General features: G+C 43.1%; 1 protein-coding gene across 3 annotated transcripts in view; it reads right to left on the reverse strand.

Moving 5' to 3' along the window:
• Positions 1-318: 318 nt before the first annotated feature.
• Positions 319-23,291, reverse strand: part of LOC126355973 (uncharacterized) — a 185,466-nt gene continuing 162,493 nt past the window's right edge. For all 3 annotated transcript variants that reach the window (XM_050006579.1, XM_050006580.1, XM_050006582.1), the window contains 2 exons: positions 11,950-12,155; positions 319-3,982 (listed from right to left, as the gene is read on the reverse strand). In XM_050006579.1, coding sequence (XP_049862536.1) covers positions 2,336-3,982; positions 11,950-12,155 — 1,853 coding nt within the window. In that variant the 3' untranslated portion in view covers positions 319-2,335. The remainder of the gene's footprint in view (positions 3,983-11,949; positions 12,156-23,291) is intronic.

Below are 23,291 nucleotides of genomic sequence, written 5' to 3' on the forward strand. Positions count from 1 at the left end.
CAGAAGAACTGAAAAAAAGGAAAACCTCAGTGATAAACGCTAAGTGTCCAAACCCAAGTCGAAATGTTTCCTTGTGACACACTCCTCTATTCAGTATAAGATCTCCTCTCGGTAGTTGAGAATTTCTGTTTGTAATGTTTTGTTTGTGTGAATATTCTCTAACACTTTTTAGTGTTCTATTAATTATTTAATTCTTCTCTTCATAAATTTTCTGATAGACGTTCTGTTACCTGTGCACTATCTTTTCCATTATCAATCAGCTTTGGTTCACATGGTCTACGGAACCTGATAAATAAAGTAAGTTTAGATGGAATTGAATTGATTTGGATGTTCAGTTTAATAAGAACATTAAAAATACAAAATTATGCACTTTTTTCCAAATTGATAATGTAATATTTTGTTACTATGAACTTACTTGCTAGCAGCTGAGTTCCATCGTTTGTCAGTGCAAACCACACATGTCAGAGTTAGCTACAGTTATAGCAAATTGCAATATTTAACTGCAGAATACTTAAGGTTAGACTGCGTAGCGATCGTTGAATACAGACACTGGAGAAAAGGACAGCAATCTATTGCGGAATCCGTTGCATTATTACAGCAGATATAGGTATTCGGTGTTAAAAATTACAAAATAGGAGAATCAGGAACAAATATAAGGTAATTAACAACGAATTGTATGTGTAAAGATAAGCACTATACAGTTACATACAATGTAACAAAGTCCAAAGTATCACGCAGTAAACAATATTGCATATTGGGGAACATACGGCAGCCTAACATGAACTCAAGCCGTTGCTTACGTAGTTAAACAAGAAGAAAGTGTGACGTTAGAGATTTGAGGTGCCCTCCTTTGTGAATAATTAAATAATAGTGAAGTTCCATTTTTTAAAATTTTAAAAATGTTCTGACCGTCAAAACCCAGATTTAATGGTTAAACCATAGAAACTAAATCACGTGTGTGGAGCCATATGTATAGCAGGCTCAGTAGCAGTAAGCACAGGAGAGTACTTAATGTATTTTTGGACTACAAAGTAATGGAAGAAGATCCATTTAAATTTCCATTCAATAGCGAAACATACAATATTAAAATAATGTATCGTAATAATTAAAATATAAAGGAATGAAAATAGTGCAATAAAATATACTGTAGCCTCCCTAGACATAAATTAAAATAATACAGATCGTAAAAATACATTAGCGCCAGCTCTGAGCTTAAAGAATAAACACGTGAAACAAAACAGCATTGCAGTATGCGAAGATATGAAGCTACCTAGTGGCGAATACAGAAATTAAGAAATAAGTAAAATAAAGAAATGTATCAGGGGTATGAGAAATAAACTATGTTCAAACAAACTGGGACTAAGTGAGGCTGTCGTTATATTCTACTTGTGATTTTTATTGTTCAATTCATAAATTAGATAACTTCACTATTATTGAATTATTCACAGAATTTCAATAGAGAGCACCGTACATGTCTGACGTCACATTTTCTTCCTGTCAAATCTTGTAAACAACGGCTTCAGGTCATGTTGGACTCCTGTATATTCTTCATCAACCTATACTGTTTACTACGTGACAAAAAATGGTGCAAATGGCTCTGAGCACTGTGGGACTTAATTTCTGAGGTCATCAGTCCCCTAGAAGTTAGAACTACTTAAACCTAGCTAACCTAAGGACACTACACACGTCCATGCCCGAGGCAGGATTCGAACCTGCGGCCGTAGCTGTCGCGCGGTTCCGGACAGTAGCGCCTAGAATCGGTCGCCCACCCCGGCCAGCTAATACGTTACAGCATGGACTAATGTTACCTATTGATATATGCTGTGTAACAGTGTTGTGCTTGTGATTGCAGTTAAGGTTTGCTCCTAATTCTCGTGTTTTGTAATTTTTCCTCCTCAATAGGACCACGTAAAAGTTGAAACCTAGATCTGTTGTAACAGAGTAACGGATTTCGCGATCGATTGTTGTCATTTTCTCCATTTTCTATACTTGAAATTATCATACGTGCGCATTCGGAATGGCCGACTTGAATTTAGTAAAAGCACATTACTTGTTGATTATGCTCGGCTTCTGCTCTCGATCTTTATGCTTGGCTATAGTAACGATAAAGCCTTATCCTTAGGTAAAATCACAATTTGATGTCATGACGGTCAGGTGGAATAGAACGAACAGGGTTATAATCTCGAAGTCTTATTGGGGCCCATGCTGAGAGCACACGTAAGAGCACTGCTTATTGCTCCTAGATGACTATTTCAGTCGTCGAAATATTGTGCGCTAAAGTGAAATCTTCTACTCGGTCGGTAGCTCGAAGATATAACAGCGGCTATGCTCGTGCTCAGCTGCTCGGGATGCTTGCAGAGATGCGGTGCGTCTTAACGGGGAACTCGTCCGTGATGTAGTAGGTGTAGAGGGTGTAGTAGAGGAAGACCAGAAAGAGGAAGGAGAAAGGGCAGACCGTGCGGGCGGCGGTGTCGATGCGCGAGAACTTCTCCTTGCCCTGTCGCATCTCGCGCGCCACGTCCTGCTCGTTGGGCAGCAGGCGGCAGCGCTTGGCGCCGCAGACGACGGCGTCGACGAGCCGCTCGCAGAGGTCGCAGAGGCGGCCGCCCACCTCGGCCAGCCACCCGCCCTGCCCCCAGGCCAGGGCCTCCAGCTCGTCCTGCCACTCCAGCTCGTCGTCGTCGTCCCCCGTCAGCAGCACCTCGCGCCGCCGTCGGTGCCGCAGCCCGTCGCTAACTGGACACTCCTCCTCCACCAGGCCAGCCTCCACGTCCGTGTCCTCCTCTCGTCCTCCCGCGATGGCCTCCCGGACACTCTGCGTTAACTTCTCGTTGTAGGGTTTGGCCATCGAACCTGCCGGACTAGAGGCGGATCCTCCAACTTCCTGCTGAAGCACGTCATCGCCAGCGTCCACCCTCTCTGCAATCTTTGAGGAATCCGTCGGAAGTACTGCACTTGGGACAAGTGTTTTAATCTTGGGTTCCAATAGAGGCTTTGTGACAGGCGACGCAGTTTTCCGTGTATCTGTAATTATACTAGAGGCTATCGGAGGTCTCTCAGATTTCCAAGGAGGAGGCTTTGAAGCTGCTATAGGTGCGGGGGTTGCTTTACCCATGTCTGCAGTGGAACCCGATACTGTAGGCTGCTTCTCAGATTTAGACTCCAAGTAAGTTGGTTTCCAGATGGGTAACATTGTCGGCTTGCTTTTTGCATTCTCCGTAGGACGTTCGGACGCTGCCCTTTCTGTCTTGACATTTGGCCCGAAGGGAAGAAGCTTTGGCGAGTATGACGGAACCCCTTCTTCGGTCCCCGAGGAGGCAACACTTGCTGGTCTCTCAGCAAAGTCTAGCTTTGGCCCAGCGGTACCCGCCACACTCCCGTACGGTGCTATCGTACAGCCCAGCTTCCGCACTGCAGCGTACGGACGTCCTACGCCAGCAGACGTCGCTGGCCGAGCATCTAGAGGCTCATCTACGGTGTCATAGTGGTGTTTGTTCTCGAGGAAATCTTTGCTATCAAAATTTCTCCGCTCTGAAGGTGCTGTACTAAGGGACGTAGTGGCGTCTTTAAAAATTGCTTCATCCTGCGTAGTCGGTGCTTGAGCACTGCCGAGGGCATCTGCATCCTTCTTGGAGGTGGGTGCCACCTGTATGCACAGCTTGCCCTCAACAATGTCACCAGGAGGCCGCGAGTTCCGCCCCGCAGGTCGCCAGAGTTGCACCTGCTCTGTGATGTGTGTCACCAGCGCCGTGTCTTCGGCAGGGGCTGCCGAGGGTACCTCGGGCAGTTCATCCAGTACCGACTCAGCACCCAGTCTTGGCTTCGATTCTGCCGTAGCTACTTTGAAATCCACATCTGGTGCTTGCGCCGGCCTCCCCTTCACCAGCACTTGGGGCGGCTCGGTCCCTTCCGGCGTCTCCACCTGGATCTGCGGTGCGGCCGCGACTGTTGGCGCGATCTTGTCGAGAAGTTTGTCTTCCTCCTGCAGGTATAACGGGAAAACACGTCTTAGTGGTTAAATAACATACACTGTCCGTCAAAAAAGTTCCAAGACAACTTATTCTTGAAATATAAGCGACATCAGCACAGTGTTTACGGTGGCAGCTTGAATTAACAACAGCAAACAAGAGATGTGCATTCGAGTGGTAGGAGGAGGAGATTTATGTTTAAAGTCCCGTAAACAATGAGGTCATTAGAGATGGAGCGCAAGCTCAGATTAGCGAAGGATGGGGAATATAATCGGCCGTGCCCTTTCAAAGGAACCATAGCGGAATTTGTCTGAAGCGATTTAGGGAAATAACGGAAAACCTAAATCTGGATGTGCATTCGATCCGTCAGTTGCGTGCAAGCAGTGTTAACTGGTGGACATGCCGTTGTAGTGGGTCCACGTTGTTTTGCCATAAATCGCATTGGAGCAACATCTCTAAATCAAGTTCGTGAAGGTATGTTCCGTCTATGTAACTAATTGAAGGCAGTTTGTTTATTGCGATACGCGTTTTGCTTCTTTTATTTGTGAGTCAATTTCAGTGGTCTGCAATACATTTCTTTTTATACAAATGATAAACATATTGTTTGGTAGTTACAATATGTCACTATGTTACATTTTGTCGTGTTTTGCTCTTAATTTTTTTTAGGTTAGAATCAACTTTTGTAGCATAAATTTTGTGATGTGAAATTATGGTTCGGTGTTACTTACGATGTCCAGTGTTCTTAACTCATGCTTGTGGTCCTCGACATGTATTCATTAGTTTCCATGGTCCAGTTGGCCGCATGTATCACTTGCACTTTTCCACTTTGTGATCAACATTTATATCTATGAAGAGAAACATGTATTGTAGGCCACTGAAGTTGCTTCAACAATAAAAGAAGATAAGCGCGTTCGGCAACAAACAAACTGTCTTCAATTAATTTCTTAGACGGAACATAGACCCACAAATTTTAAGCAACTAAAGAAAGACGGAAAAACAGAAAAAATAACGATCCAGACCATGTGTTCAAGCTATTCTCTACAATGTTTTGAAGACGAGAAAAGTGTGTGCAAAGTCATTCCAGCACACCTTGACTGCTGAAAAAAAAAAAAAAAAATCAACGATCCTGGATGCCAGCCAAGACTTCATTGAAATGCAAAAATATTTTTCCGAACAAAATCATCACATGCGACAAGACTTGATACTATCGTTACTAACTTACCACAAAACGATGAAGTGCAGAAATTCACATGAAGGTTCAATGCACTACCAGCATAAAAGACGTTCAAACCAATGTGTTGCGCGAGATGAACAATATCCTAAAGAAGGACTTTACTGAGTGTTTCACGCAGTTGTCTAAACGTTCTGTGCATTACACTCAACAGGAGGGACACTATATAGAACACCGGAACCATTAAGACTGCCGTCTTTTATAATAAAACCCAGTCTCAAAACTTTTTCTCTTTACTTAATTGTAACCTGAAATTCTCCCGGTGTAAAAAACGTTGAAACAAATTATGGGGGACGTACATGTGTAAATATCGGCGATTATCCAAGACTTCAGCCGGCTGCATTTCCATTAGTTGTTTCAACAGCATATAGGGGGTATTCGAAAATTCTGAAACACCAAAAAGACAATGCTTTAGCATGCATAATACCATGTGGGAACACGGCTGGTATTCAATACAGCATCCAGTCGCCTCAGAATTGATAAATATAGGTCCTGCTTAGTTTTCAAGGGAACCTCATACCATTTACCCTGAAAAATAGTGTTACATCCAAGTAAGAATGATGGTGGTGGATACCCATGAAGAACCTTTCTCTCCAAAGGAGAACACGAAGGCTCAATAATATTGAGAGCTGGTGCCTGCGGTGTGCAGGGGAGATGCGACATTTTATTTTCAGGCTCACAACACCAGTCCTGGGCGATGTGAGCCTTGTGAACAGGGGCCCTGTCGTCTTGGAAGATGGAATCATCGCTGGAAACGAACTTTATACCACGGGATGAACCTGATCGGCCCAAATCTTCACATAATCCATCATAGTAAAACGACCTTGCAGAGTAATAATGTGGCCGATGGGATTCTACGATGTGACTGCTCAAATCATCTCCGAATCCCCGCCGTGTTTCACTCTTGGGAAGTAGCTCAGCCAGAAGTTAGTAACAGCATGAAACAAGACCCATCCGACTAAGTGACACTCTTCCTCTGCTTCGTGTTGTTTTGGTTCTGACAGGGATTGTGAGTGCCAAATTCAGTTCTGTAGGGACTATTGCAGCTGACGTCTTATTTTTAGTCACAATCTTTCTCAATGCACGTCCACCACGAGCACTCAATGACATTTTTGTCCGCTTAGTAACTTAGCGGGTGATGTTTCTCTGTTTTCCCTGTAAGCGGTGTAAATCTTTGGTGCGGTGCCTCTTTACTCACCAAACACGTTGGCTACCTTGGTTACAGAAGCACCCAACATACGAGCACCAACGATTTGGAACAAGTAACGGTCACACTCAAACATTCTGTGTCATCCAGCAGCAGTGGTCGGAGATGAGATGCACCCAGACCAGGGAATTACCATCCATTACGTAGGCTACCGTTAACACCACAACACAGACTACTGCCTCAGTATGGGTGCAATGACCTGGAAGCATGGACTACTGATGAATAAAGTCGCACTGTGCTCGGGGATTGATAGTAGTCCTGCCGTACAGCGAACGATCATCGCTGGCGAGTAGATCTAGGGAGAGGTCCCATTCTTACAACGTTTTGGAGAAGCACGGCGATGTTATTTCTGGTATCGTGGTGTGGGGAGCCATCGCTTGTGATTTCGGATAGTGGCTGATAGTAGCTGGCGGAGCTCTGACGACATCACTGTATTTTATAGACATCCTGCGTTATCACAACATGTTACCTCTCCTGAGACAGTATCTTGGTTCCATCTTTCAAAAGGACAACGCTCGTCCACACAAGACACGTGTCTCTGTGAACTCTCTGCGTAGTATTAAGATACTCCCGTGTCCAGCGAGATCCCCAGAACTGTTCCTGATAGATCATGTGCTGCACGTAAACTCCGCCTCAGCGCCAATATCCAGGATATCAAGGACTAGTTAGAAGAACTGTGGGAGATCTCGCCTCAAGACTGGATATAACAGCCTTGTGTAACCCTCCTCAGCCGAATCAGTGCATCCATCCAGGCCAGAGGGCGTGCAACGCCATACTGATAAGAGGGCCAAGACCGCCAAGTTCATTGTACATTTGACTCAATTTTGTAATCACTGAAGTGACATCACATACTCTCCCAACCCGTGAAGTTTCATTTCGTTTCCTCACCTCCTTCTGGATGCATCACTTTAATTTGTCACACAGTGTAGACTGGCAGTATTTCTACCAGTACTCTAAATGAGATGGGTACTCTAAATTACGGTATTATTTCTTTCCTCTTCCTTCTTTTACTTCATTTTTCTTCGTTTCTTTTAAATGGCCTGAGCCAATACTCTGTCTAATTATGGTGCTTCGTTCTAACTACTTACATCTCTCCATTTACTTACACATAAATATAGTAGCCAACTTGTGTAAACAAGCTAAAGATTAAAAATTGTATGTAAATGGCCGTATGGCTATAGACTTAAGCCCCGGTAAAAAAGATTTAAAAAAGAACCACCAGATACCGACGATAAGCGTCCAGCCTTGTCAGTGGCATTCGATTTCAAAACCTACAGCAGTCTCTGCTGTTAGTAAACTCAGATACAGCTCAAGCAGTTCGTGGGAGAACACTCCAAAGGGACTGCCTTCAGTGGACATTACGAGTCACGTAATCACACTGACACGTAAAGCTGCAAGCCTTCAGTGGGCCTAACTAGTCAGAAGTAGGACCTCTGATAGTGGCTGACTGTAGGTGTTTGTGTGGTCGGACCAGTCGCCACTTTGCCTCTCCCAAAATGATGTAAAGCATCGACTGTACCGACGGTGCACTGTGGTGTTTAACCCACCTGTGTGTGGAAAGTGTAGTTACGGTCGAACATGCCTTTGTGATACGTTAGTGGTGTTTTCGCACAATTACATATGACTATTCACTCACGTACCGTCGAAGTGAGCCAGAATGTTAACTTCAACATACATGGTGACCAAGTGCTGCCCTTGCTTCTACATCTTCATGCTGGGTATGCTGTAGACACTGCCGTCTTCCAAGATAACAACAACCGTGCGCTGAAGTAGGTTCCCGGTCTGACGATCAGTCAGGCACACTGTCGCACCTCCACTGGCTTGCTAAATTAGCCGATCTTAATCCCATGAAAATGTTCCAGACTATTTGTAACATCAGGTGAAACATAGCTAGCGACATGTTCGCAATGTAGCATTTCTACGTCAGTGGTTCCCAACCTGGTTGTAGTTACCTCCTGAGGGGTAAAATGAAATTTTCTAAGTCGTAAAAACAAGAGTGTTCGACTGTCTTTCGGTCATGAAAGTAAACTATTTTAAAAGATCATTACTACACTCCTGGAAATGGAAAAAAGAACACATTGACACCGGTGTGTCAGACCCACCATACTTGCTCCGGACACTGCGAGAGGGCTGTACAAGCAATGATCACACGCACGGCACAGCGGACACACCAGGAACCGCGGTGTTGGCCGTCGAATGGCGCTAGCTGCGCAGCATTTCTGCACCGCCGCCGTCAGTGTCAGCCAGTTTGCCGTGGCATACGGAGCTCCATCGCAGTCTTTAACACTGGTAGCATGCCGCGACAGCGTGGACGTGAACCGTATGTGCAGTTGATGGACTTTGAGCGAGGGCGTATAGTGGGCATGCGGGAGGCCGGGTGGACGTACCGCCGAATTGCTCAACACGTGGGGCGTGAGGTCTCCACAGTACATCGATGTTGTCGCCAGTGGTCGGCGGAAGGTGCACGTGCCCGTCGACCTGGGACCGGACCGCAGCGATGCACGGATGCACGCCAAGACCGTAGGATCCTACGCAGTGCCGTAGGGGACCGCACCGCCACTTCCCAGCAAATTAGGGACACTGTTGCTCCTGGGGTATCGGCGAGGACCATTCACAACCGTCTCCATGAAGCTGGGCTACGGTCCCGCACACCGTTAGGCCGTCTTCCGCTCACGCCCCAACATCGTGCAGCCCGCCTCCAGTGGTGTCGCGACAGGCGTGAATGGAGGGACGAATGGAGACGTGTCGTCTTCAGCGATGAGAGTCGCTTCTGCCTTGGTGCCAATGATGGTCCTATGCGTGTTTGGCGCAGTGCAGGTGAGCGCTCAATCAGGACTGCATACGACCGAGGCACACAGGGCCAACAGCCGGCATCATGGTGTGGGGAGCGATCTCCTACACGGGCTGTACACCTCTGGTGATCGTCGAGGGGACACTGAATAGTGCACGGTACATCGAAACCGTCATCGAACCCATCGTTCTACCATTCCTAGACCGGCAAGGGAACTTGCTGTTCCAACAGGACAATGCACGTCCGCATGTATCCCGTGCCACCCAACGTGCTCTAGAAGGTGTAAGTCAACTACCTTGGCCAGCAAGATCTCCGGATCTGTCCCCCATTGAGCATGTTTGGGACTGGATGAAGCGTCGTCTCACGCGGTCTGCACGTCCAGCACGAACGCTGGTCCAACTGAGGCGCCAGGTGGAAATGGCATGGCAAGCCGTTCCACAGGACTACATCCAGCATCTCTACGATCGTCTCCATGGGAGAATAGCAGCCTGCATTGCTGCGAAAGGTGGATATACACTGTACTAGTGCCGACATTGTGCATGCTCTGTTGCCTGTGTCTATGTGCCTGTGGTTCTGTCAGTGTGATCATGTGATGTATCTGACCCCAGGAATGTGTCAATAAAGTTTCCCCTTCCTGGGACAATGAATTCACGGTGTTCTTATTTCAATTTCCAGGAGTGTATTATTATTATAAAAAAAATGTTCAAATGTGTGTGAAATCTTATGGAACTTAACTGCTAAGGTCATCAGTCCCTAAGCTTACACACTACTTAACCTAAATTATCCTAAGGACAAACACACACACCCATGCCCGAGGGAGGACTCGAATCTCCTCTGGGACCAGCCGCACAGTCCATGACTGCAGCGCCTTAGACCGCTCGGCTAATCCTTCGCGGCTTATTGTTATAAATTAATCATACCCCAACACCGGTGTAATATTCTACAATATTTATTGTTTGTTAGACGAACAGGTTTTGGGTTTTTATGCCATCATCAGATAAGAAAGTGGTGCAGGAAAATTTTGTTGGTTCAAAGATTTTTAACTAGTGCATCTACAGAGTATCTCCATTTCCAGAGATGAACATGTTAATCTTAGATTTAGGACTTTTCATCTCTGGAAATGGAGATAGTCTGTAGATGCACTAGTTTAAAACCCTTCAGTCAACAAAATTTTACTTCAGCACATAGTTATCTTTGTAGCTGGTGAGTCCGTAACAGCCGAAAACCGGTTTGTGTAACAAATAGCCAGTGTTGTGTGTCTTTCATTTGTAATGTAAAAATTAGTGTACTAAGAATCGACGGGACAGCATCAGAGCAATACTATTATCACTATTTCCTAAAATTATAATACTGATTATGTAAATTACCAGTAATTACTTTGTTTTCAAGTACTAGTATTATGCGTGATACAACGTGGTAGAGATAACAGATTGTGATTTTATAAACATCTTCCTCACATAGTTCACCCACCAGACACACTCTTTAAATTTTGTAACATGCATCTATGACACCAATATTTGGACGTATACATCACACATGTTTAAATATGTCATAAAATGCATTAAGCTTGTTGTATGTAGTTACCGCAATTGGATAACTAATTGCTTCATTATTCACTTCGCAACAGCTAAACGAACTAATTGGCAGCACAACGCAACAGTAACTATTCAGTGCTCACATACGGTCTGAAAAGCTTGTAAGGGTTTTGCAGGGCAGGTTGTGCTGATAAGTAAAGCTTAAGAAAAAAAATTCGATACGCTACGCCTTTTCCGAGTTATTTAGCACTAAACTTTGCCATGAGCCTGCTGCGCACGCAAATTCAAGCGGCCTGCCAGAGATAATGTCGCCAAACGTGCTCTCCGCTTGGCTTCCTAAAACTGAACAAGAGAGTATACGTAAACTGGTTATGGAGCCAAAGGCTGAGCAGTCTCGTGAGCTGTCATATACGCAACGAAAACTGGCATTAATTGTATCTGGCATGAAGCTTGAATTTGCGCGCACAGCGACATGACTGGCTAATTTCAGTCCTAAATAACTCGGAAACGACGCAACGTATCGAACTTTCAAGAAAAAAATTATTTCTGAACACAACCTATCCTACAACAAACTTACAAGGTTTTCAGACTGTTTCTGACTACCCTGTATGAAGACTACTACTGCATTGTCACAGCGCCTACACATAATAATAATAATTATTATTAATAGTGACGCAAAGCACTGACAGTCAATTTTACAAACAGTATAGTGCTCACATTTTTTTCTGTGAGTGAATCAAGTGTCACTGGAGAGGGAATTGATGAAAAGAAGCATGTTTTGTAACTACTGCAGATAAATTTCTTTTCTGAAGAGCTGTAGGTAGCATTCGCGATGGACTAAGAATTGCTTCATCGTTCTATGAATAAAGGTTGTTAGAAATAAGTAGTACCAATTGCTCATTGATTCGTTAATTTATGATTTTTTTTACAGAAACCTTTAAAAACTGAATATCACTTATCTTTCTGATTCCACTTAGGGGTAATGGTGTAAGTAATGTTGAGAACCACTGCTCTTCGAGATCTAATCATTGATGAGTGGCTTCAACTGTATGTAACGTAATTGAACAAAATTGTCGACTCTCGTCGTCGCCGAACTGAGGTCATTATCAAGACTGAGTCGCTATTACACTGTATTAGCCTGATCTAATATGGGAGAGTGCTGATTTTAAGCGTTATTGGCCCTTTTTTATGTAGCCTAGTGGGAGGAAGGTAGTCACCTTATCGGCACGCTCCTGCAGCGCCTTCCGGATGCTGGTGGCTACCCTCTCGCGGTAGTGTATCAGCGCAAACTCGCCGACCACGGAGAAGACGGTGAGAAAGCAGAGGATGATGTACCAGTCCAACGCCGTCGCGTACGACACGGGCGGCATCTGGGCGCGCGCTCCCATGCCCATCGTCGTCAGCGACAGCACTGACGTCACGCCTGCGGGGCATAACGTGACAGCAGCAGTCTGCGCATGCTTCTCGTAAAGCAGGGCGACCATTGTTTGTGGCCTCCAGCCTTGAATTACAGAGACTGCTGGGGTGTTTATAAGTTAGTTATACAAAAGTAACCTTTAATTGTTATATTTACAAATGTAATATAAGAAATGTCTCACCTGTAACCAGTTTCCTGCCAAATCCTATGAAGAAAATCTTGATGACTGGTAGCAACTGCTTGTGTTATCCGTTGTCGCAGCTCTTCGACATTTCCCGGAAGCAAAGGAACGAAAACTCTGTCCTTAGCGTACCACATACACCCAAGTCCATTGAGATTTAAATCGTGTGATTGTGGTGGCCGGGATATTGTTCAACCACGTTCAATGCAATTTGGCACATTCCTACGGAAATACGCAACTTCACGATGATAATGTGGTGACTTGCCATCTTGCTGAAAACTAGTTCTGTGTGCGTATCCTGTTGTAATACTAGGCATATTCATTTCTAAGCTGACAAGTCTCGCTGTTTTACGTAGACTACAAATGTTAAGACTGCCGACATTGTTCAGTTATTCTAATTTATTTAAAACAATATTGTGATTCACACAGTCAGATACCTTTGGCAGATCACAGAACACGTCCGTAGCCTGTAATTTATTGTCTAATTTTACTCAGAGTATGTAGAAATTAAAATCCGCACTGTGACGCTGACAATGTATTATTTTTAGTCCAATGCTGAGAAGCCGCTTACACATTAAATGCTCTGAAATTTTTCAGAGTGCTGTCAAAAGTTAAATTGGGCGAATGCATGTTTCTTTATTCCCTTTCTTCTGCACAGGCTTAACATCAGCATGTCTTAGATAATTGAGAAACGTTCCAGCGATGAACGACTTGTTACACAAATAACATAATACTTTCCTAAACTCAGAAGACTATTTTTATTTAACATTGTTGCCATTATATCATTCCCACTATTTTCTATTGTTTCTGATGGTTTCATGACGGACTTGACTTTTTCTGTTGTAGTGAGAGTATCATTCATGCTAAGACGTTACTTGTGGTGCCTCGTCTCAGATATTTCATGAAACCACTTACTGAGACCGAGAACAGAAACAAGATGATGTTAAAAAAATTGCAACACGGCACGCATATGTTATCATTGTATCATTTACTTTAAAAAGAATGTTCTCCCCGTCATCTCTGACTTTCCTAGCGTTCTCCTTCACTATATCCCACAATCATTTTATTTTGCTGCTTGATGTAGTTATTTTTTCCTTCGAGATACGCATTATTTCGTGAACGTTTTACATGTATTGAGCTAGAACATCTACATAAGAGATGATTCTAAATGGCAGATACAGTCCCCTGTTGTCCGACAAGATAAATTGATTCCTTGCATAACACATGGCATTGTTGTAGACTTTGATCTTATCTTAGTTACTCTGTGAAGAAAATGTTTTTCAAATAAGGTGTTGTTCTTTCCACTAATGTCATGAGCACTGAATACATCACTCCGATGCACTTCTTTCAGTAATTTACAAAAATATTCAATTTTTTGCTGACTGACTACTCTCCTTACTTCTTATTCAGTAGATATTCTTTCATGATCAGTATTGATATTTATCATAAGAAAAAGCATGTCATGGTCTGAAAGACAACTGACTATTTTTCTGTAATATAATTCTCTTTATTAGTTGCTGTTTCGGAACAATTAGCTACCCTAGTTCCAAGGTTTACAGTAGGAATTAAGTTAAATGATAATATTACTGAAACTTCCTGGCAGATTAAAACTGTGTGCCCGACCGAGACTCGAACTCGGGACCTGGCAGAAGTAAAGCTGTGAGTACCGGGCGTGAGTCGTGCTTCGGTAGCTCAGATGGTAGAGCACTTGCCCGCGAAAGGCAAAGGTCCCGAGCTCAAGTCTCGGTCGGGCACACAGTTTTAATCTGCCAGGAAGTTTCATATCAGCGCACACTCCGCAGCAGAGTGAAAATCTCATTCTGGATAATAATACTGACTGCAGTAAATTCTTACTGGTAGAGTTTTTACGGAATCAGTATTAAAACTACCAGTAACCTCTGTTTCTTTTGTTTCTTAGTGATAAATAGGCCAGTAGAGCGTCAAGGAGGTTTATGAATAGATTAAAACTGTCGGAGGTGCTCAGTATAAACTTCCTACCATGTAGGATTTGTTTTGAAATTCTACTTCTGTCGCACATGCCTCCAGATGTTGACCTAAGCAAAGTTCATCATTTTCTACGTTGTTAAATGTTGACAATTCCTGACTAATGTAGCGACTTCTCTTTTCTCCATTTCTTGTGTACAGAAATCAGACCGCTCAACTATATCAGCGGTCACTTGATATTCAGAGATGCAGGTTATATCAGCTGCGTTTGAGAAGTTTCATTCATCGATGCAAAGAAGTGTTTCAATGCTTGACGCAACAACATAGTAATATGACGCAATAAATGTGGCTAACGTAGTAGATTGCCCGAAATATAGCTCTGTCGAAGAATAATCTCTGAGTATTTTTTTAACAAACGGTAGTTTGCACGGATGCAGCATGCTAAAATTATGATGTTTCAGTATTTCCTCAGACTGAATGTTTTCCCTCATACAGCTTTGTTTCTTTCTGTACAATCTCCTCTAAAAATGTGATGCTCTGACATTTGCAACCAGTAGTATTTTACCGATCCATTTAGTAGACCCACAACGATATAAAGTTTATTGGGTTCACGTTAACGGTTTCGACAGTTTGTACTATCTTCAAAAGTGAAATATGCTCAGACCATTGGTAAGCCAATGTCAAAGTAAATAAAGGATTAGCAAAAACTACGTACATAACGCAAGTATGCTAAAAACAGATGTATAAAAATTGTACACCAGAAGTAAAACAAGTTTGTTAAAACAGATGTAAAACAGTTAAGCTTAACAGCCACAACATATCTTTGCTACAGCATCAATAAAACGTAGTGACATGTCTAAAGGTATATGATAGTGAAATGAGTAGGAAACAATTAACTGTCAAATTAAACATCGTACATAGCATGTGCGAGAAAAATCAACCACCAAACTGATGAAATGAAGGGCACTGAAACACGCCTATAAACAAAGTCGGATGAAGAATCAGTACATTAGACATTTAGCTAGTGACTTACGTTACATTACTGATTAATTCCGTTTCTAATTTATCATGGATTACGAAATATTATTATTTCCACATAGAATACGGGTTGATAACAACGTAATATTGTTTCGGTAGTTGGTACCATTTTAATGCTATTGTAAAAGTACTGTCAACTTCATTTGTGAATTACTTTTTTATAAGCAGGTTCCTTAAGTAGTCATGTTGCGGGTGTTTCGTTGAAAAGGACGAAATGGAATACCTTGCGTCATAATTTTTTTTACGTTTTATCACCAACGCAAATTCATTGTATGGTGGTGAGAGTTTATAAGGAGTCTGCTTCCTATTTTGAACACTTAAGAAGTGTATGACTAAATTTAAAAGTGACATACTTTAAAATGATCCGCGTGCAGAGCGTCCCAAACTGCAAACACAGATGAAATAATTGAGAAAGTGTACCATACTGAATTTGAACGACCAGCTATTAAAGTCATACGAAGTAGCTTACCCCACAGGAATATCAGAAGAAAAAATTCAGCACATTTAGCGTTAGAAATGAACTATAAGAAAACTTAAATGGTGGCCACGTGCAAATGCGGAATCTAATAAAACTTAAATGATGGCTACATGCAAATGCGGAATCTAATTTCTCTACGCTGTTCGATGCAAATTTTTACACCTATTTGTTACTGTGGATTAGACATGAGTCCACCCGTTCACGATAGAAATGAAATGGCGACGAAGGCAGTGCCTAGAAGCCGACGGCACTGCACCAAAAAAGGCGGAATTCTGTTTCAACTGCCGGTGAAAGTATGCCCAATGTTTTACACTACTGGCCATTAAAATTGCTACACCAAGAAGAAATACAGATGATAAACGGGTATTCATTGGACAAATATGACAAATGAGACCGACCACGTAATAAAATTCGGCGACACGGAAGTTCTGGCTGTAGAGAAGCACTATCACACGCGCTTGTTCAGAGAAGCTGTAGAAATACAAAAACAAGCGAACAGTTTGAACGAGAAAGAGGAAAGCCTTAAGGTCAACGGATCCTGGCTTCCCGTACTGCAGCGAACAACCGTCGCAGGTAGCAAGAGGAGAAACGCACCGGAAATGACCGCGGAGAAGCCCTCGGACGTTGGCGCGCCAGGTACATATAGTCTGCGGCCGCGAGCTCGGCTCCAGTTCACCACCGGCAATGGAGGGTGAAGCTTTGACAATGCCAGCCACTCGTGCTGGCGAAACGTCAGAAAAATCATTAGATGAACGTCGGCCGAAGAACCCGAGACAGAAGCCAATAGGCAGTTTGTCAACAAGTGGCCACGAAAGCCTTAATAATTTTGTAAATATATTATACTAGAACTGACATGTGACTACATTTTCACGCAATTTGGGTCCATAGATCCTGAGGAATCGTTACCCGGAACAACCACCTCTGGCCGTAATAACGGCATTGATACGCCTGGGCATTGAGTGAAACAGAGCTTGGATGGCGTGCACAGGTACAGCTGCCCATGCAGCTTCAACACGATACCACAGTTCATCACGAGCAGTGACTGGGGTATTGTGACGAGCCTGTTGCTCGGCCACCATTGACCAGACGTTTTCAATTGGTGAGAGATCTGGAGAATATGCTGGCCAGGGTAGCAGTCGAACATTTTCTGTATCCAGAAAGGCCCGTACAGGACCTGCAACATGCGGTCGTGCATTTTCCTGCTGAAATGTAGGGTTTCGTGGGGATCGAATAAAGGGTAGATGGTTCAAATGGCTCTGAGCACTATGGGACTCAACTACTGTGGTCATCAGTCCCCTAGAACTTAGAACTACTTAAACCTAACTAACCTAAGGACACATCCATGCCCGAGGCAGGATTCGAACCTTCGACCGTAGCAGTCGCACGGTTCCGGACTGCGCGCCTAGAACCGCGAGACCACCCCGGCCGGCAATAATAAAGGGTAGAGGCACGGGTCGTTAAACATTTGAAATGTAACGTCCACTGTTCAAAATGCTATCAATGAGAACAAGAGGTGACCGAGACGTGTAACCAATGGAACCCCATACCATTACGCCGGGTGATACGCCAGTATGGCGATGACGAATACACCTTCGTAATGTGCGTTCACCGCGATGTCGCCAAACACGGATGCGACCATCAAGATGCTGTAAACAGAACCTGCATTCGTCCGAAAAAATGACGTTTTGCCGTTCGTGCACCCAGGTTCGTCGTTGAGTACACCATCGCAGGCGCTCCTGTCTGTGATGCAGCGTCAAGGGTAACCGCAGTCACGGTTTCCGAGCTGATAATCCATGCTGCTGCAAACGTCGTCGAACTGTTCGTGCAGATGGTTGTTGTACTGCAAACGTCCCCATCTGCTGACACACGGATCGAGACGTGGCTGCAGGATCCGTTACAGCCATGCGGATAAGATGCCTGTCATCTCGACTGCTAGTAATACGAAGCCGTTGGGATCCAGCACGGCGTTCCGTATTACCCTCCTGATCCCTCCGATTCCATATTCTGCTAACAGTCATTGGATCTCGACCAACGCAAGCAGCAATGTTGCGATACGATAAACCGAAATCGCAATAGGCTACAATCCGATCTTTATCAAAGTCGGAAACGTGATGCTACGCATTTCTCCTCCTTACACGAGGTATCACAACAACGTTCCACCAGGCAACTCCGGTCAACTGCTGTTTGTGTATGAGAAATCGGTTGGTAACTTTCCTCATGTCGGCACATTATAGGTGACGCCACCGGCGCCGACCTTTTGTGAATGCTCTGAAAAGCTAATCATTTGCATATCACAGCACCTTCTTCCTGTTGACCAAATTTCGCGTCTGTAGTGTGTGGTGTAACAATTTTAATGGCCAGTAGCGTAATTTTTAAAGGGGAAAACACTGCCTCGGGATTGCTGAAAAATATCTACTGAACCAACTAAAAAAGATTAGGCGACGAGAATGCTCGGTTGCTTCACTACGACGTCCCACTTGGCCACAAAGTTGTTTTAACCGTGTCAGAAAGAGGATTTTAAGAACGAAATGTTCAAACTTATACTGTATTCATAAGATTCTTTCCCCTGTAACTTCCATTAAATCTACACATCTAAAGGAATTGGTGGCTGAAACACATTTTGAGGTTACAGCAACCATAGAGTGGTATTTCACAAACATGAATCTTTTAGTGCGAGGCTCAGTATCTTTTTTTTTCTTTTTTTTCTGGTTCTACCATTAGACTTGTGCCAATATTTAATGAACTTCAGAACGGAATATATAAACACAACACAAAGTAGAGGAAAGAATCAAATAGTTACCTGTAGAGCACAGAGTTTCGCGTACGACATAAATGCTGTGTTGGGCGCTGCGAGGCAACGAATATCAGGGAGGCAGGCGGCGATCTGTGCATACGCTCCATACCGTTCATCAGACGTCAGAAATCAGTTGACATGTCGGTTTTAGTGGAGAAAAGACTGGTCGAGATAGTAGAGGCCTTGGAAAGACGTGAAAGAACACCATTGCCCCATTTAACACTTCATCTGCTCTTCAGTACCGTTTACTCTCACCGAAATGTGCACAAACTTAAACTGAAACCAAGTAACTGAAGTACAACAGCATCACCACCACCATTGTGTCTATGACATAAAGTGGCTTCTTAATATTGTGTGCTCTTGCACTGTCATGCATTAAACAACAGTAGATGTTTCCTTTAGTTGTTAGTTCTTTGTAAAAAGGTTGCTATATATTTTTCATATGCCTATTAAAATGATGCTTTGGTGGAGAAAGATTGGTCCAATAACTCATAAATAATAATCGGTCACAAATCTCTTGTTTTCAAATTATGCAGAGGTTCTTGATGTAACTGCTGATACAACTGAGTACTTCAACATTGACTGTTCTGCGCGTTCACGTTTGCCAATGAAAGCACCCATCTTTCATAAGAAAAACTTATTTCCGTAGCAACATCTCCATCATGCACAGGGTGCAATCGCCAGTTGAAGTACCGATGTCGAGCAATAATATCTGAATTGGTCAGTCAATGGGATGCAGCTACATTGTAACGTTGTGAGAGATGTAAAGCTACCGTATTCTACAGTATCCGCTTTACCTGTACATTACGTGTGTTGCACACTTATCACGCGGTACCTCACAACGATCGCGTCCTTTGTATATTCGACCAGTGTCTTACTAGATTCTCCTAAAAACCGGAAGCTGTGAACTGTCTAGAAACTGAGTGAGGATATATAGAGGGCCGGGTAACCTACAGAACATTTTTGTTCTACACAGTTATCCTTCTGTCGGTTACTTAAGAATGAACAGTATTTACAGCAAAATTGAGATTTTATTTGAAAATTGTTGATTTGTAACCTGAAATAGAGGGGTGTTATAGTAAAAACAAAGAAAACAATGCATATTTATCACTATAAAACGTAATGTCCTCAACAATATGTAAAATAAAAGATACTGCAAAGCAAAAATACATCAAACATCACTTTAATATTTCGTCGAACTTTTATAAAACATGTTTCTGTTATTCATAAACAACTTTTGCATTTATTAATAATAATAGGAAACTCTAGCCTTTGATCATGATGAAGAACATTATATTGAATATAAAATAACAAAAATAATTATATATATGCGTTTATGTCTGTGCGTTTAAACTGTACCTGCATCAAAACTAATTGCTCTGGTTTGCATAGCAGCGCAGAAATTACACGATGAATTATTTTTTTTATTCTACTTATAAAATGTAATTTATATTCTGTAAGGATATCAAATATGCAATGAACAAACATTGAATTATTTGCTGTTCTAATTACGTGCAAAACAGTCAACCAAACAAAACAAAAATTAAAAAAGAAAAGAAAACACAAAGAGAAGTCGTCGGCTCCCAGTTTCCGTCTTACACATCTATTTATGTTTATTTTGCTACCAAAGCTACCAGTAATACCGATAATTCTACCAGTTAGTAGGTCATTTACGTAGCGTAGCAAAACTGTTGAACCATAGTTTTGGTAGAGTTCAACTCTAACTGTTATAACATGTAGCTACTGGCAGCCAGCCTGGCAGCCTGGTGTAATGGGTGCGGTTGTTCTAAGGTGCAAGTTGGCGTGCTGAGTTGAGTCAAATGTAGCTCGTTGATAGCAGAAATCTTTACTTGCTTTCCTACATTGTATAATGGTGACTTGTGCCCACATCAAATGGGTGGATGGAGTCATGGACGTTGGTGCATGATGTGTAGTGATGCCTCAGCTCTTTCTCTGTCTAGCTCAGCGCAGCAACGAGGAGACCTTGCAATGTATGCATAGTTGGCAGAGATGCTAGTTAGCTCAGCTGTGGAATGACTTGGCACGAGGCAGCAGGCGAGGCTGGCTGGTGGCTGGCCTACTGTGAGGCCACGGAAGTTTCTGGGGTACAAAAGCTGAAACTGTGTCTGGCTGCCGGCATCTGGCGCTAGTGAACGTCCACTGACTCAATGGGATCGAGTCACTGTGGAGGACCATACTACAGCGGACACCTCGATTCGATGAGCAGCCTGGTCAGATGGCCGGTATTTATAGGTGTCACGGTGGATTTCTTGTGATGTAGCAGCCTGGAATGTCATGTATCCATGCCAAAACATCCCTCGGTTTCGTAACTCAATGTTCACTGAAAGACAAGCGTACTTGGATGGATCGGGTTGCATTTGGGGCCTTCTATGCTGACTTAAGAGCTCGTAACATTCGCCGATGGCAATTGTTTGCCAGCACCTCCTGGAAAGAAAATTTTGTAAAGTCTTAACGTAAATCAGCACCATCCAGACTTCTACTAGCGTGGGCAGGCGTTGGCCAAGGACAGTGCCCTGCAGACGGTAGGCGACAAATTTTGTGCCCTCTAGGGTGGAGGTGTTGCTTTGAGACCGAGAACCGTTTGCTAGCCGTTGGTGAAGGAGGATCATGGTCACTGAGGGGTGAAGTTGTGGCGATTATGAAGTCAGGTGTGAGTGAGGGTGATCGCAAAAGTTATTCGATTGGAATGGAAGCATACTGAAATTTGACAGTATGTTTCTGTCCGTGGGCATGGAGTTCGGCTTAGCCATTTTCCAGTGCTCTGGAAGAGTGTCGTGATTTAGTGGACAAGCAGGTACTCGGTGGGCAGAAGCCTTCTACCAAAATGTCGAGCCATTTTTAATCCCTTTTCATACTGCTTTTATTTTAATACTTGACCACATTATCTGTACCTGTAATTGGTGTACTGCAAAATAAGACGTGAGTGATGCAGTTGTATGTTCACTAATGTTCTACCAGAGCGCGACACATTTTATATCAGTAACTCACCTCTTTACAGCGCACGCAGATTTCATTTGCTCGTGTCCTTGTTGGCGACAATAACCAGCTCTGGCGGTAATGGCTAAAATCAAATTACAACCACTGGCGCGCTGTTTAAATGATCAGATATTGCGTAAAGTAGGTTAACAGTACGCTTACACATTGGCCAGCCCGCGATGGCGATTGATAAAACCTACACGGACTTGGCGAGGTCTAATAGAAGACAATAAACTTTGTTACTTGCAAACTTAATGTGAGCTGTTTTTGTCTGTTTTATTTATGTAAGATATCATCTACTCAAATTGCTAGAGATGAGACGAGGATGTTGTAGTTAGTGTTCATTTTCCTCACTAGTCGTTGGATCCGAGATTATTTTGAAAGTAGAATTGCTACCATTGGCTAGAGGGGGCACTTGGAATCTGGATAGTGGCTACTTATTCATTACAGGATTCTCTCTTATTTATAACAATCAGTGTATGCGACTCAACTAAGTTGCAGATTTAACGTTACCGACCGCGACGAGGTATACTGCAGCTTTGGCAGTCACGGTAGGCCTGATTTGTTGGTGAGGCAGCAGTTTCAACTCTGATCTACAGTCAAGATGGACACGACCCTTTACAAAAACGTGCCAAAATAATGTCTTCAATCTTTGCTCTGGTGCCTCCTCATTAAACCCTTAACGAGGTCCAGGAAGTAACCGGTCTAACATCCTGGCGCGCGGATTCCGCCGACGATTTCCACTAAATAAACACGGTAGCCGTATACGTCCCAGTCATCCGTCTTTCATTTCCGTAAGGACACCTACTCCCCTTGATGCGAAATTGGAATTACAGCAATAGTTTACGGTTTACATGTGGAAAAAGAAAATCCATGGTGACTTATCAGATTATACATTCAGTTTTACGCGGCAGAGCTGTTCTACACTAGGAAGAACACGAACATGTTACACTGTAGAACAGTACAGTTTTGCTTAATTACAAACACGTCAATTGAAAAATAAAAGCAAATACCATTTTGTGCGCTGGAAGAAAGAAGTGAAAAATTACAAGGAGGAAAAAAAAAGTGATGTCCAGGATTGAGACCTCCCAATATTTATGGGTGCAACATAGCGCCATATGGAGTGACAGAGCTACGGATTCTGCATTTCTGTTGGTCTGAAAGCGCAGTAGTGTGTCGACGTCGAGATACAAGGATTACCTCAGTTCATTCTGCTGGCCAATTTGAGGATGGTTTCGTGAAGTTTTCGAAGTTAATCGATTCGTAAATTGGTTCTCTGCTGCACGTCACCTAACCGTCCCAAGTAACTGTTACATTCAAAACACATTTTGTTAAACTTCAGGTATACCAGTCGACATTAAAATAGTCATGAAAGTATTGCAGTATATTCATTACCTTGAACAGACGAGACGTGTTATAAGCAAATAAAGTGTTATAGATGACATTAAAGATGCATAAGTCTTTTTTGAAGTTTATTCTGTGTTTCGCCACTTCGAGTAGTATCTGGCATTTTTGCTGATATCCAACAACATTTTCTTAGTCAGTCTTAATATTCAACGTCAACGTAACATAATGGAAAGAGAGTAACTTATTTTGCGAATATTTTCTAGATTTTTTTCGCTGTTTGTTGGATACTGTGGCTTTCTTCATTTAAGGTAAATTTTTCGTGTCGTTGAATAAAACGAGTAGCCCTCATATTCGTATTAATAA

Source organism: Schistocerca gregaria, chromosome 3 (assembly GCF_023897955.1).
Source record: "Schistocerca gregaria isolate iqSchGreg1 chromosome 3, iqSchGreg1.2, whole genome shotgun sequence".
Lineage (NCBI taxonomy): Eukaryota > Metazoa > Arthropoda > Insecta > Orthoptera > Acrididae > Schistocerca > Schistocerca gregaria.